Raw genomic sequence first — 15,270 nt, 5'->3', positions numbered from 1 at the left:
AAGAGGCACAGCTAAATTATACTTCTATATTTCCTTCAAAAGTTTTAAATTTTTGATTTTAAACTCTTAAAATACTTTATCAATTGAAGTTAGTAAAAGGTTCCGTTTTCATCTATAAGAAGCTACTAAAACCTGCTACTATTCAGAATTTTTCACATGACTCCTATAAAGCGACAGAAAAAGACAAAAGGCAGCTCATTTGTTGGCAATAAACTAACCGGAACAATTTGTTTCCGACATTGTTGTTAACTGTTAACTTTTGTTAATTTTTGATGAAATGGATCAATAAAATTTATATATATGTATATATATATATATATATATATATATATATATATATATATATATATATATATATATATATATATGTGTGTGTGTGTGTGTGTGTGTGTGTGCGTATATATATATATATATATATATATATATATATATATATACACACACACACACACACATATATATATATATATATATATATATATATATATATATATATATATAAAGGATAACGAACGCTGACTTTTCGCTAGAAGCAGCTGAGGACAACAAAATGACCAATTTTTACAAAAAGTATATACAAAGCTATACTTACATACAGTGACATTGGCCTCCATTTTTGCCTATCTTTAGCCTAACGTTTGGCGGAAAATTTCATTGATTTCTTTGGAGTTTTGGAGTTTTACGCTGTCTTAATTGGTTGGTAGCACTTTTATAGTTGGGACCAATTTTTCACCCAACGATACGGAAGAGTTTCCAAGAGATTTTTCTTTTCGACTCACTCGATGAGTGAAGAGATCAAACTACTTGAAATACGAGGATCAAGTGAGTAGCGACGACTGTCCAAACATTGGAATACCTTTAAAAAACGAGAGGGCGTAAAGAGTTGATTGCAGATGAAAACGTTCGACGTGAAATTAATTGTTTAGTTTATTTAATTGTTGTTTTTGCTATTTCAATGACACTACGTTTTGAGAGTAGAGATCAATTTAAGGAATGTTTACAATGTTGATGTAAATTTAAAGTTTCCTATATAAATGAAATCTAAAAGGTTTTTATTTGAAGCCTACAAGTGAAGGATTCAAGTGAAATCAAAATTGTGCAAACCACTGTAGCATTCATTTACGACACACAAATCAGAGGAATATTTGTTCTGCGGGTTTTAAGTTGAACGAAAAACTTTTAATTTCTGTTTTCCTTCCCTTCTAAGGTTTGTGAATGCTATAACCTATTGAGTATGTTATGACTAACAAAAGTGTTTATAAACCGCTCATGGAAAAGTCATCTGCTCTTTTTCTGATGGTCCTTAAATTAATCACGCCATTTGAGTTAACATTTTTTTTCAAGAAAGTTAGTTGTTTTTACAAAAAAAATTAGTTGTTTTTGTCCGTTTTTCCATTTCTCGTCAAGGAATCTAGTTCTGTTGTTATTAAAAGCAGCACAAATGAAAATAGTTAATACTGATTATCACAAACCGATAACTCAAATATCAATTGCACTAATACCCAGTAAAGCAAAATTAAAACATGTTGATTTAAATAAAAGATATGAAAAAGGCAGTTGTTTCAAGGCGTATTAATTGATTCATTTTTCAAGTATTGCTCTATGGACCTAATAAGGTAGGAATAGCCCAATCGTCTTTGGTGTATTCTGTTTGAACCATTCATTTCCACCGTTCTCTCCCGACTTCCAACTCGTCTCTCGTCTCTTCCATCTGGCCAATAGGGCATCCTCAAACAATACCCACATTCCAGGCCTAAACAACAACATCTGAAACCTCATTACGTACCATTCTATATATGAGTTTGTTTATTTAAGGATATCGGAATTTGCTTAACAAAATTGTTTTTAATTACTTTTCAATGCCTTAAGACTTTAATGGCTTAATTTCTCAATCCACGAGCAATTCGACCAAAAACAATTGACCTCCGAGATATAGCTTTGTTCTCTTTATTTATGGAGGAAGCCCGTGTGGTCCAGTACTTGCGCAAAAGTGCACAAAAGCCTATGTTTTATTATAAAAATTCTTTTTATGTATCAAACCTCCATAAAAATTTGGATGCATTATTAATACAATCACTCAGTAGCCCAAACATCAGAATCTTGTAGAGTGTTCTACCATTACAAATTCACAGAGAGGCACTTGAAAACGGACCATACGGTCTAATAGTGTCCTCTCTGGTGCTACATTTTGCCTACAAAAAAAACTGTGTATATAATCCATGGCGCTTTTATTTGTAACACCAGAAAACAATTTATAATTATATTATTATAGTTTGCTCCTGGCTCTGCTGCACATTATCCAGTTAATATGTACAACTGGGACCCTGCACGCACTCAACAAGGTTGAAATAACAGACATGCTTTATTTCATTTCCAGAGTTCCGGACAAACTGTCAGCCATGGCTACCTGGAGCTTTTGCAAAGAAAAGGAGCATTTTCTCAGTGTTTGCTGTTGCTATTGTTGGTCTGATTGTTTTCATCTAAAATCCTTTTTGACTAAGGCTCTTTTTTCTTGATGACTATTTTGTCACTTCATCAAGGCTCCTTGGGGAATAATGCGAGCAAATTAATCATGCTGCTTCACGGCAACAAATTGTGGTGATTTTGCAACAGCTCATCACTGTTGCACAACCAGATCATTTTACGAATAGTTTCTGTTATCATTCAAAATAATTTTCGTTTCAAAATTGGATCATTTTGAAATGTTTCTAATTCAGAGAGAAGCAAAGTTGCCTTTTCCCTTTTTACTTTTTTAATTTGGATGCTTAAGTGTTGTTGTCGACGTCTCGAAATTGAGTGTCCTCTCTGTTAGATAAAGCTGAGATCAAGATATTGTTGATAGATGACAGCTGATAGACTTGTCTTATCAGTCAATCGCACTATTATAAATATTCCAGATTTTAAAAGGTTTGTAAATTATTGCTTTAACCCATGCCGAGCTGCTACAGCATCATAGAACGCTCGCACTTAACGCCAAGCTAATATCAGTACTGGGCAAGTCTAATTCCTAGTCTAGGTGTCAGTAGTGATTGAGAGCTAGGATCATACTACTTTTGAGACTTGTCAGACCTGGCAAGACTTGACAACTCTTAATCCAAGTCTTGCAACATAGGTTCACGGGGCAGTTTGAATTGAGGCACATCTATAGTTGATTCCTGTTCCGGTTGATTTGTGTTGCAATTATTTTGTACAAGAATAGGGTCGACTGCCACTTGGCGTCGAACAATAGGACCTTGGGCCATCATGGAGAACCTCACAGTTGCACCCCTATTAAGAATTTTGACTCAGGTGGAAACGTTCCACATTTGGTTTATCTGAAAACTAAAAACATTTGCTGATTTCGGCTATAAATGGGGCTGGAACTGCTGAAAAACGGCTGAAAACGGCCCCAAACTCCTGAAATATCCTCAATTTGTGCTTAATCGACTCCCCTGGGTGCTAACATACAGTTTTTTATGCCCGGCATTATTTTATAACACCCCAGGGAAGTGGCCAAAAATAATGCGAAAATCATGACATATTGCGAAATTTTTCGGAATTCAAAATTTTCACTCAAAATTTTTTGAACAGTTGGTTTTGACTTGGGAATCAACTTGCAATTGTTACCCAAGTCTTAATCAAGACTTGTCAGACTTGTGTTAAGACTTGCGCAGTACTGAAAAACAAAATAAGACTTGGATTTAGACTTGCCCAGTACTGATAAAGACTTGGAGTTCGGTACGGGAGTATCAACGACAATATATTAGACAAAATTGTTTTTGTTGAGGGTTTGGTAGCTCTGCCAACTATTGGCCTGTAGTAAAGATTTTGACGAGGTCCAAAATAAAATTCATGATAACACGACTTTTTCTTTACCTCTGATTTGACTATTATTTTTTCCGGTGTCTAGGAAATGAACCCATACGGAAAAAATCCAGTCTGAATCTAATAAGGGGTAGGCACCTTAGCTGATAATGATGGTTTATAATTCAGATAGCTGCTAAGTTGGAGTTTCTCCAATATCTCTTGGCACTCTTTTTGAATTTTGGCTGCGGTTATTTGTTTGATCGTAATATTTTCATATCAAGTCCCATGGGTCTCTAATGTATAATCATGGCCCGCGAGCCATGGCCAATAGCAGGAATTGCGCTGCTCTGCTAAATTCAGCTGGGGATTTATTTCCGTGAAGATATTTTTTCTTTCTAATATTCTGTGGATCTTTTTAAGAGGGATTTTTTTGCCGAAAATAGTTCAGCCTACTTTTGCATTTCATTTGGATTGCATGGCCATTTTGACACATCAGTGCCACTAGAATTGATTGCAGCATTTATGGGACCGCAAAGTTCAAGTATGTTTGAGTAAATAGATCTTCGTTTTCGCAGACAATTATTGAGAGTTGTAGTATTACGAGAGCCGTTACAAATGAACGGATAATTAATCCCGCATTAGAGCGAACGTATTTAGGCGCTAATTAACCATTCTTTCGCCGCGCGCTAAATAAACTAACGCTTGTTAAGACTACCAGTACACAAGTATTTAAACAACTCAGTTTGACTTATTTAAATAACACAACTTTAGGCCTGGATCTCCTCGCTTATATCCAGGACAGAAAATGTACGTTGTTGAACGTAGGCGGCCTGTAAAACCACAGTTTCTTTTGATTTAAATTACTTCTGCTTCTGACAGTTGCAATGCAGATCTTTCCCCCAAGTTCAATAAAGATGAAGCAGATTGCTTCAGGGGAAAAGACAATAGAGTCGCATAAAAAGCCCCCAAGAAAACCATAATTGTTGCGGTTTTAGAAGAGGGGAAAAGCAGAAAACAGGCGTCTACGAAATCAGTAATTGATGCTCTCAGCTTTTTAGATTTTTATTATTTTTTGAAGTTTCAATAATTTTTCCGTGAGATAAAAAAGAGTTAATTCTCTCGCCTTCTCGGCCAATAGGAAAATTAAGAGGCACCTCACTATGAACGTGAGTTTGTGATTCGCTCCCTATCGGCCCAAACGGAGCTGAGAGGAATTAATTGTTTCTCTCAGCGAAGTGGGACGGAATAAAATTAGGGAGACAAATAACAGAGCCAACGACCAGCAGCAGACAACTGCTTCATTTTTTTATACAAAATAAATTTCAAAATTCAAACAGAGAAGAAATTATATAAAAGACTTCTAACTTAGAAGAACATTTTCTAATTTTCAAACAGAACATTCTTACGAGAAACCGACTTGAAGAAGTTTCAACGACGCACTCACTTAACAACAACACAATCAAGTAACAGCTCAACCCGGTTAAATACTACTCAGTGTAAGCCTGTTCATTTAAACTATCTATTTAATTAATTGAACTTTTCAGCCCCCCAACAATTTTAAATTGAGACTTATAGCACAGACAGGTCTTAGGCATATATCTTTGCCTTCGATTTGTTATATCTGTTGTCAAGTTTAACTGGCATACATAAAGAGATCCCGTATTGTGTGATCTTTAGCAGCCAGCCAAATTTGATAACTGGTGCACCCAGAGGAAAGAATCACGCCTGAATTTTTGTTTTTCTATCCGATCGGATTAAAATAGTAAAATAACCACTACCACAGAAGTGAAAGCACACTAATCGACAAACAAATAGAGTAATTTATATCAAATTTACGGCCGAAATACAGTAAATTTACATTAAAATAGTAACAGGTACTCGATTCTTTGCTCTTGTAAAATTATTCTGACCCGGGTGGGGGTAATCCATGTCCGATTTTTAGTTTATTTATATAACAATTGAAGTACTTTCACAATTTATAGTCGAAATTTAACCAAAAACCATCCCCCCAAAACCTATTTAGCCTAATTTTCACCCAATTTTCAGCAAATTTTTGGTCAAATTTAAGTATTTACACTTTAAATAGCCGAAATTCAACCAGATTTCATCCCCCCAAAACACATTTAATTTGATTTTAAGCCCATTTTCACCAAATTTATGGTTGAATTTTAGTATTTTCACTCTAAATAATTGAAAGTTATACAAAATTCACCCCCCAGTCTATTTCTAACCCGATTTTGACCAAATTTATGCTTAAATTTTAGTATTTTCACACTAAATAATCGAAATCTATACAGAATTTATCCCCCCAAAACTTGTTTAGACTATTTCTGACCCGATTTGGACCAAATTTATGGTTAAATCTTAGCATATGCACTCCAAATAACCAAAAATTATCCAAATTTCACCGCCCCAACACCTAATTAAACTAAACTTTAGCCGATTTTCACCAAATTCACAGTAGAATTTTAGCATTTTCACACTAAATAGCCGATTTTTAATCAGAAATCATCCCCCCAAATCATATTTAGAGTAACATATGTCTAGTTTTCACTAAATTTTTGCCAAAAATATAGCATTCGCAAACAAATTAACTAAAAATTTACCAGAATTCATCCCCCCAATGCGTTTTTAGTGTAATTTATACCAAATTTTCTACAAATTTAAGCACACATTGTTGCATTTTCACATTAACCAACCCAATTTTGGTCAAATATAAGCCTTCCCTATTTGAATATTCACTCTGTTTTATCAATTTCTTGACCCGGGTGGGGTTATATTAATCAAATTTTAACCAAATAAACATCATTTTGACCTAAATCCTCAAAAACTAACCAGATTTTAACAAAATTAACGTCACTTTTATCATAATTTAACGGATATTAATCACATTTAAGCCTTAAAAACATCATTCTTATCCAATTTTAACCAATATTACTCAAGAAAATAGCCATATTAACGTCATTTTTACACAAAATTAGTAAATATCAACCAAGTTTTGACCACATAAATCTCAATAAGGCCCTAATTTAACAAAGAATAACGGGTTTTAAACTAAATTTCATCCCCCCAACATAGATTTTTAGCCTGAAAATAACATAAATTGATGAGAAATCCCCATTTTAACCGGTTTCACAAGTACAATTTCACCAACAAAGGTTTTAAACAGTGCATGGACCAAACTGGAATAGTTTTTTGTAGAACATCTTAATCTAACAGCAATAGAAAACACTAGAAAGGGTAAAACAACACGATTTATTACTGACGGAATTACCTTTGTAGCTATTTTCTACGTGTTTGAGCATAATTCCCCAGCTAATTTTTGTATAACTTATGCATCTGAGAACCCTAATTTTCAGAATTTACTAACTTTGTTAAAATATAAAAACAGTGTGATTGAGATTCCTGCAGAAAATTTAGCCAATAATTAATTAAAAGAGCGTAAACTAGCCTTTTTAACCCAATTTGTACACAAATTTATCATAGAAAAGTTGTTGTCTCATGTTAAAATACGGTCATTAACAGACTCAAGCACTTTAGAAACAATATCTAAACACAATAATAGCTACAAAAATACTACTACTGATGTACTAAATATCCCGTACTAAACGTTTTTATGCTGTCTTCTGTGTAATTTCATACAAAAATACAATAATAAAACAACAAAAACAATTGTTCTATGTTATTTATATGTCATATATTAAAGTAAACGTTCAAGATTTAAATATAAGTATTAAAGTACATAACAAAATAGGCAAAGTTTCATATTATTTAACTGATCAGAACAGAAACTTTTTATGCATTTACCATCATTTTCCTAACGAAACACAGACCGAAATCTATATTACTTATAAGTGGACTAACTCAAACTTCAAAGGACTTTTGGTTGATCTAAGAAATCAAAACAGTGTGATAGAATTAGCATAAACGTTATCATCTTCCGTGTGGATGAGCCACCAAAATAAAATTTCCCCGTTTGGTTTACAAATCTTAAAAATCATTAAACCGAAATACATCAACGTTTCTCCTGACGATCCGAGTTTACCAGATAGAGTTAAAATACTTATAAAAACAGAATTTGTCACACAAATTAGATTTTCAAAAATAAACAGATTTCACCAATATTCTGTTGAATTTAAACACTCTGAAAGCACTTATCCTTGGTTATTAAATTTTACCGTTGAGCAAACCGATATTTACTCTTGGGTTGAAGTTTTTAGCACTGAAAACGGCAAAAACTTTGAATTTAAAATACAATCATTAAAGGGTCCTAAACAAATAAAATTCATATTACAAAACAAACAGTTCAACTTTCTACTTTAGTATTAGCGTTTTATGACTTAATTGTTATAACAAAAATATTTTCTACACTAATTACCCAAACTAATAATACTTTCGTATAAAATATCCTTTTCGTACACTAAAATAAAACATGGCAGCGAACGTTGTTGCGTACCCCGACATACCGTTAGAGAAATTTACAGGTTTAGATCCATCTGAAGATGCCCAGGAATTCTTTAGTTTAATACAAAGAAAAATCCAATTCTCACTAGAAACAAGAGATCCTGCGGATGCTGGCTTGCAAGCAGCATACGACGCTAGACAAAAAATGTTGTTTGGTTCGGTTTTGCGTGGGCCCGCAGCCCAATGGTTTGAAACCTTAGCACCAGGTTTAGCATGGAACGAAGTTAGAAATCAGTTCATTGACCGTTTTACTGATGCAAAAGACAAGTATATGAAAAGAATTGAAGTCGAGAGTATTAAAAGGCAACCAGATGAATTGATAAAAAGCTATACACACCGAGTAACAAAAGCAGTTGAAAAAGGATGGTCAGATCCAGATTTTAACAACAACTAGCGTAACGCTAAGTGTATGGAGTACTTTGTAAGAGGATTAACGCCACCTGCACTCAAGCAAAAGGCACATCAGCGGTTAATAGAAAACTCAGCTACAACTTGGCAACAATTATAGGGTCATGTAGCAACTAAAGACTTAAGTTTTTCTGTTAGCAGTGAATTCACGGGTACTGCCTCAAGTAGTATCGACAATAAAATAGAAATAGAAGGTTTAAAAAACCAACTCACAGAAATTGCAAATCTAATGAAAGATCATAAAATAAACGCCACATACAACAACGACAATCCCAGATTCAAACAAAACCAGACTAGATTCTGCAAGTTTTGCAAACGTTGAGGTCACACAATAGCTTTCTGCTTTAAGTACAAGGACTTTAAAAACGAAAACCGAAACCCACCTCAACAACGAGAAAAGTTCACAGATAATTATAAACGTAGTAGGAGCAATTCACCAGGTCAACAAAATTACAAATCAAACAATTATGACAATCGAAATTCTAGGGACAGACAGAGAAATAGCTATAACCAAAATCAATCCAATTATCAAAACAACTCTAGATCAGACAACCGACATCGATCACCGTACCCATCAAACTCTTCAAACAATTACCGATCATCTTCTTACGATAACCGATCACAGGAACGACAAAATAACCATCGAAACAACTCTTACAGAGATAACAATAGGCAAAATAGTAGGGATAGACAAAGCAACGGTCCTCCAAGATCAGATAATCGATATCGTGATAGGAGTAGAGACCATGACCGAGATAGGACACCTACTAAACAAAACCAAAATACTCATTCAAGAGATAACAGTGAAGGGCGAAGCCCTCGAGTTCACTTTACCAGTGAAACTTCCAGAGACTATTACAATAAAGAGAATCACAACAACGAGCATTTAAACTAGACAGGTCTCCGTTCATAAACACTACTGATAACAAAGCAAGTTACTCACATATTTATATTAATTTATACCAATCCGTCGGAGACAAAAATAAAAATAACGGCTTAGAAACACAGTTTTTATTGGACACAGGAGCATCAAGCTCTATAATTAATTACCACACTTATCTTGAACTATGTAAATTACAACACATTGAGATGAAAGCTTCAAAAAATCATACTTTAGCGGTTAATGGTGAGAAACTAAAACTTCTAGGTCAAATTACTTTCAAAACTTCTTTCGACATTGAAGGAAAGTATCAAGCGGAAGTTACCACATGGGTTTCAGCCAAAGATGGTTGCAAGCCGAATTTGTTGGGAATGGATTTCCTTGAATCTACATTAAAATCTATTGACCTAACCACTCCAAAAATTGATTTAAAAACTTACCCTGAAGTAGCCGTCACATCATCTAGATACCAAACGAAAAGCTATCCATACATTAGCTCTTACAAAATTGTAACTCTTGACCAGCAACTACCATTAGCACCAAAATCAACTCGAGTAATATCAATTAGACCTCCGAATGAATTCTTCAGAAAGGGAACTCCTTCGTAATTGGAAGTGAACTGCAAGCTCAAGGAATTTATACTTACAACGTTCAGTGTTTTTGAAAAGAAAAGGAATTACCAATGCTAAAAAATCCTCAAAACAACAATGTTGTCATCCAAAAGGGTCCTATTGGGCACACTTTAGAAGACATTGAAATTAGACAATAAGGTCCAAAAATTTCAAAAATTCAAAATTTCTTTGCAAGCAAAACTCCTGAAAAACAAAAGAAAACAGAAAAGCAAAAAAGGCAACAAGATTTTACCAACAACTACGAAATAGAAACAGACTTTAGCGACGACCTCAATGATCTTAAGCCACAATTAGAAACAACTGATGAGAACATCAGACCCGTTGAACTTCCCAAAACCGATCAAGCGTTTCTCAAAAAATTTGATTTCAGTCAAGCTGATATCAATGACCAAAACTTAGACAATTTACTGAGGACTTTAACTAATAATAAAGACGTTTACTCTCAACACAAATACGTTGTTGGAAAGATAAAACAAAAGTTTCATGTTAAACTTTTACCTAATTCAACTTTGACAAAACAAAGACCATCCAAAGTACCATTACATTATCAGGAAAAACAAGAAAACCTTTTGGAAAAACTGTGTAAAACAGGTATAATCCGGGAAATGGGTAATGATAAAGAAATGGGATCAGAATTTATTAATCCAATCATAATCCTACCCAAGGGGAACACAGTAAAACTGGTTATAGATGCCCGATATTTGAATTCAATAACAGATCGTAGTCGATATTCATGGCCACTAGAGCCAATCGGAAGCCTATTAACTAGACTTAAAGGTAATTTCTTCACAACGAGTGATCTTTGTTCAGCCTATAACCAAGTCCCTCTAACAGAGGAAACCAAACAGCTGATAAGTTTTGTAATTGGTCCAAAGCAATACACATTTGAACGCGGACTTTACAGCCTATGCGGTCTACCCAATTTCTTCAGTCGTATAATGACTATCCATTTTGCACCATTAATTAGAAAAAAACAAGCTATAACCTACATTGATGACACCATCATGCAAGCGCAAGATGAAACCGAAATGTTTGAAATAATTGACAAGTACCATGAACTTTTAAGGAAATCAGGGTTGAAAGCTCAACCTGAAAAGACTAAATTTTTCCTTAGGACAGTTCTGGGGACATGCAGTAGGTAAAGATGGGATACAACCAGTCAAGAAGCGAGTAGCAGATTTAAAAGCACTTAAGTCGCCTGAAAACAAACGTGATGTCATGAGAGTTCTAGGTTGCTTAGGATTCTACAGCATGTACATCAAAAATTTGCATGTTGACTGCAAACCATTTTATGACCTAACCCGCACGGAAACTAAATTTGTCTGGACAACAGAACACGAAAAACTGTTTAACGACATTAAAAACAGGATAAGCGAAGATACTATCTTAGCAATACCTGATACTAAATACCCTTTCCACGTGCATGTAGACGCTTCTTCTATAGGAGTAGGCTCAATTCTCGTTCAAGAATTTCCAGAAGGGAAACGAATAGTGTCTTTTATTTCTAGAATTTACACTAAAGAGGAACAAAAAATGAGTACCACAGCACGCGAACTTTGCGGTGTAATATCGGCATTACAAACTTATGAGCATTACTTAATTGGTTCTCCCCATCCCGTATATGTGTACACAGACCATAAGCCTTTAATGTATCTATGGGGTAGAAGAGGAAAACTCTCTCACAGGTTTTTCAGGTACCAGTTAGTAATATCTCAATTTCAAAACTTGAAAATTATTTGGACTGAAGGAAAAAACTTAGCTTTTCCCGACATCCTAAGTCGCAATGTAAAACTTAAAGATCTGGACAAGTATCAACTTAAACACAAAAAGATACCAAAAGACCTTAGTTTTTACGACGAGCATGGTAACGAGGAAAAATACTTCATTTTGCGTGATAATGAAAAGGGACCGGCAGATGATTTTTTTCCAATCCTAAAACAAAGCATAACGGGTATCGACAAATTCATTTTCAAAAATGACAAAATGGTAAAGCAAAAGTACGACAATAATCAAAACAGATTTTGCTCAATAAACAATATTTCGGAAGATTTCTCGTATGGTTCATCAATTAACCACTATAGGCGTCACCGCAAATATGAAATAACCCCTGTATCAGAACAGGAGGAAGACGAAACGTCTGATCATTATACAAAAATTGATTCCTACCCTGATGAAGGGATAACCGAACAAAATTTTGACCCAATTTCGGAATTTGAATTGTTCAATGAGAACCAGTCACCGGAAGTAGATTTTGACAAACTCTACATTGATCAAACTAATACCACACACTCGGAGTACAGATTCCTTCTAAAATACGATAAAGTTTTTCTCGTGAAAAATAGCACTTGTATAGACAAAACCGAATTAGCAAAAAAATTTCCCGAAAATACAAAAATACAAGATGCAAGAGAACTCATCAATAAACTGACAATCTTCTCTAAAGAAGTTGATTTAAATGTATCGGTAATTTGTCAAGAACAATTAAAAGACCCAGTGATACAACAAATTCGCCAATTAAGGACGAACAATAACAAAGATGAAAAGAAAATTGAATTCTGACAATCTAAAGCCATAATGTTGTACATTAATTACTTTGAGAAACTGAGTTTTGTAGGTAACATCTTATGTATTCAACAACAAAAAGACGAACCAGATATTGAATATTTAAAAATTTGTGTACCCTTGTCATTGTTCTTTAAAGTTTTTCAGCTAGCTCAATGTGAACTGTCAGGTCATGTAGGTTTAGATAAAACACTTGCTAATGTAAAACGATTTTTTCATTGACCCGGAAGGTATAAATGGATTGAAAACCTAATTTCTGATTGCCTTGAATGCCAAAAAAATAAACGAAAACGAAGAGACATCCACGAGGCACCTCCCGAAAAGTGGACTGATAGAGTCCCATTCCCCTTTCATACGGTCCATATTGATCACAAAGGACCTTTAAATCCTCCATCGAACGGTAAACACCATTGTTTAGTTATTGTCGATTCATTTTCGCGTTTCATTCAAGTATACCCTGTACATTCCACAGACGCAGTAGACACCATAAAAGCTTCAGAAAATTCATCTTGTTTTTTGGAATACCACAAAAACTTGTTTATGATAAGGGTTCGCCATTCATGAACCAAGATTTTGCGAGTTACATTCATGAATTAGGTATAACACCCGCACCTCGAACTGCTTATGCGCCTTGGACTAATGGTAAAGTCGAGATCCGAGACAAACATCTAGGAGCACATTTCCGAATTTTTCGAGAACAAGCTCGAGGTAAATGGGATGAACTGGCACCAAAAATTGCTTTTTCTCATAACACGGTTCCAAATGCTAGTACTGGAATCTCACCTTATGAAATTGTGTTCGGACAAAAACCACAGATACCTCTGTCACTTAAGTTAGGACTCCTACGAAATTCACAACTCACATGCTCTTCCGAGTTTTGCAAAGACCTGCCTCTTCACAGGCATACCTTGCAAACTTCAAAAAACACCGAAATTGACAAACTTCTAAAACCGACTATTAACAATTCGTTGCTTATGCGAGAAAACCAATTCAAACAAATATACAATAACGCTTATAAAAAGAGCTTAGAAAACAATAACCGCGCACATAAACATAGAAACAAACACAAATTAGGCAAGCCACTTGGGGTTGGACAAAAAGTTCTAATGGAAAACCATCAAATTGAGTTAGGAAAGTCAAAAAAACTACATGAACTAAGATCAGGTCCTTATACTGTAGAAAAAAAATCTAACCAATGTTAACTATGAATTAACTTTAGACAGCAACCCGGCCACCAGGAAGGTCGCCCATAGAAATCACCTAGTCGAGTACTACCCAGCTACTGAAACTATACCAGAGTTAACCCTAGAATATGGTATAGATCAAAACAATTGTGACACATTTTATAATAATCTAATGACAAGTCAGATGAATAAACTCAACAGTCCCTTGACTAAATTCTCCTTCCAAAGCCCCACTAACACCAAATATTTCCCCGTGGATAATTTCATACGAAGAGACTCCCCTGTGCAGAACTTCGACCCCGACCGAACTCCTACCAATTTCGATTCTGGATTCAACGAAGCAAGTTCAGGTGGTCGTGACAACCCACCTCCAGTCCAAACACACCTGCCCAGCGGTAGTCGAACAAGAAGTTCAACTCCTTGCCCACAGCACAATTCTAGAATACCTCTAGACCCTAATTTAAGTCTCTCTGCCCTAATACATCGGAACAAGGACCTTCTAATTTGCAAACTTTAGAAAATAATAATATTAATAGGTGAACTTCTAGTCGCTCGGCCAAGCCGCCATCACGCTATCAAGCCGGATTTACTTAACTTTGTTTTAGGTAGCAATAATCCAGTCAACATTTACTGGCAGTGCCTATTACTACAACTCATAGCCTTAATTCCCGACTTGAAGCGCTAAAAAAAGAAAAGGATGAAAAGATATCCTTGTTTTGAAAAACTCTATTTTTCTTATTTACTTATAAGTCTTTTCTACTTTTGTACTCTTCCTATAGTTATTAACGCTACTGGACGTCCTTTTGAGGATATTAATGACGTATCTAACAAACTTAGGGTCATTGATAATGACTGCTGTTCTAAAATGAAAGAAAATAAAATGTATGCTTTAACACAAGTTTCTCCTTGCAAAATTACACCCGAAAACATTCAGATGGTTGATACACATGTAACACTTTATCAACGGTCTTATCGGACCTTTGTTAAAGCTCTTATGTGCAAAGTCACTGCAATGCTCATTCGTTATAATTGTGGTATGTTTTCCCATTCATCAATTGTACACAACGCTCCAATAATAACATACGATATTATCGCTTCACCGAACAATGCCTAAATGCTAATAAAACTGGAAAAATTACTGTTACCGAATTTGACGATGATGGCATGGAAATTGACATGAAACATGGAATAAAAACTGTCTCCTATAAAAACCAGGGAGTTGATCTTGAAGGTGATTCATCAACATCTTGTGATAATCGTGGTCAAATTAAACACTTCTCTTTTGAAACCCTGATGCAAGAAACTGTACTCGATATTGATCTTAATGACAGAACTGTCTATAACAGTCAAGGCC

At 34.9% G+C, this 15,270-nt stretch overlaps 1 protein-coding gene across 3 annotated transcripts in view; it reads right to left on the bottom strand.

Moving 5' to 3' along the window:
* Positions 1–1,436: 1,436 nt before the first annotated feature.
* LOC142340035 (uncharacterized) overlaps positions 1,437–15,270 on the bottom strand; it is a 50,578-nt gene continuing 36,744 nt past the window's right edge. For 2 of the 3 annotated variants that reach the window (XM_075390434.1, XM_075390433.1), the window contains exon 4: positions 1,437–1,753. In XM_075390434.1, coding sequence (XP_075246549.1) covers positions 1,563–1,753 — 191 coding nt within the window. In that variant the 3' untranslated portion in view covers positions 1,437–1,562. The remainder of the gene's footprint in view (positions 1,754–15,270) is intronic. The other variant, XM_075390435.1, reaches the window with a different exon arrangement.

Source organism: Convolutriloba macropyga, chromosome 5, assembly GCF_964194025.1.
Source record: "Convolutriloba macropyga chromosome 5, txConMacr16.3, whole genome shotgun sequence".
Taxonomy (NCBI): Eukaryota; Metazoa; Xenacoelomorpha; order Acoela; family Convolutidae; genus Convolutriloba; species Convolutriloba macropyga.
This window is presented reverse-complemented; position numbering and strand designations above follow the sequence as displayed.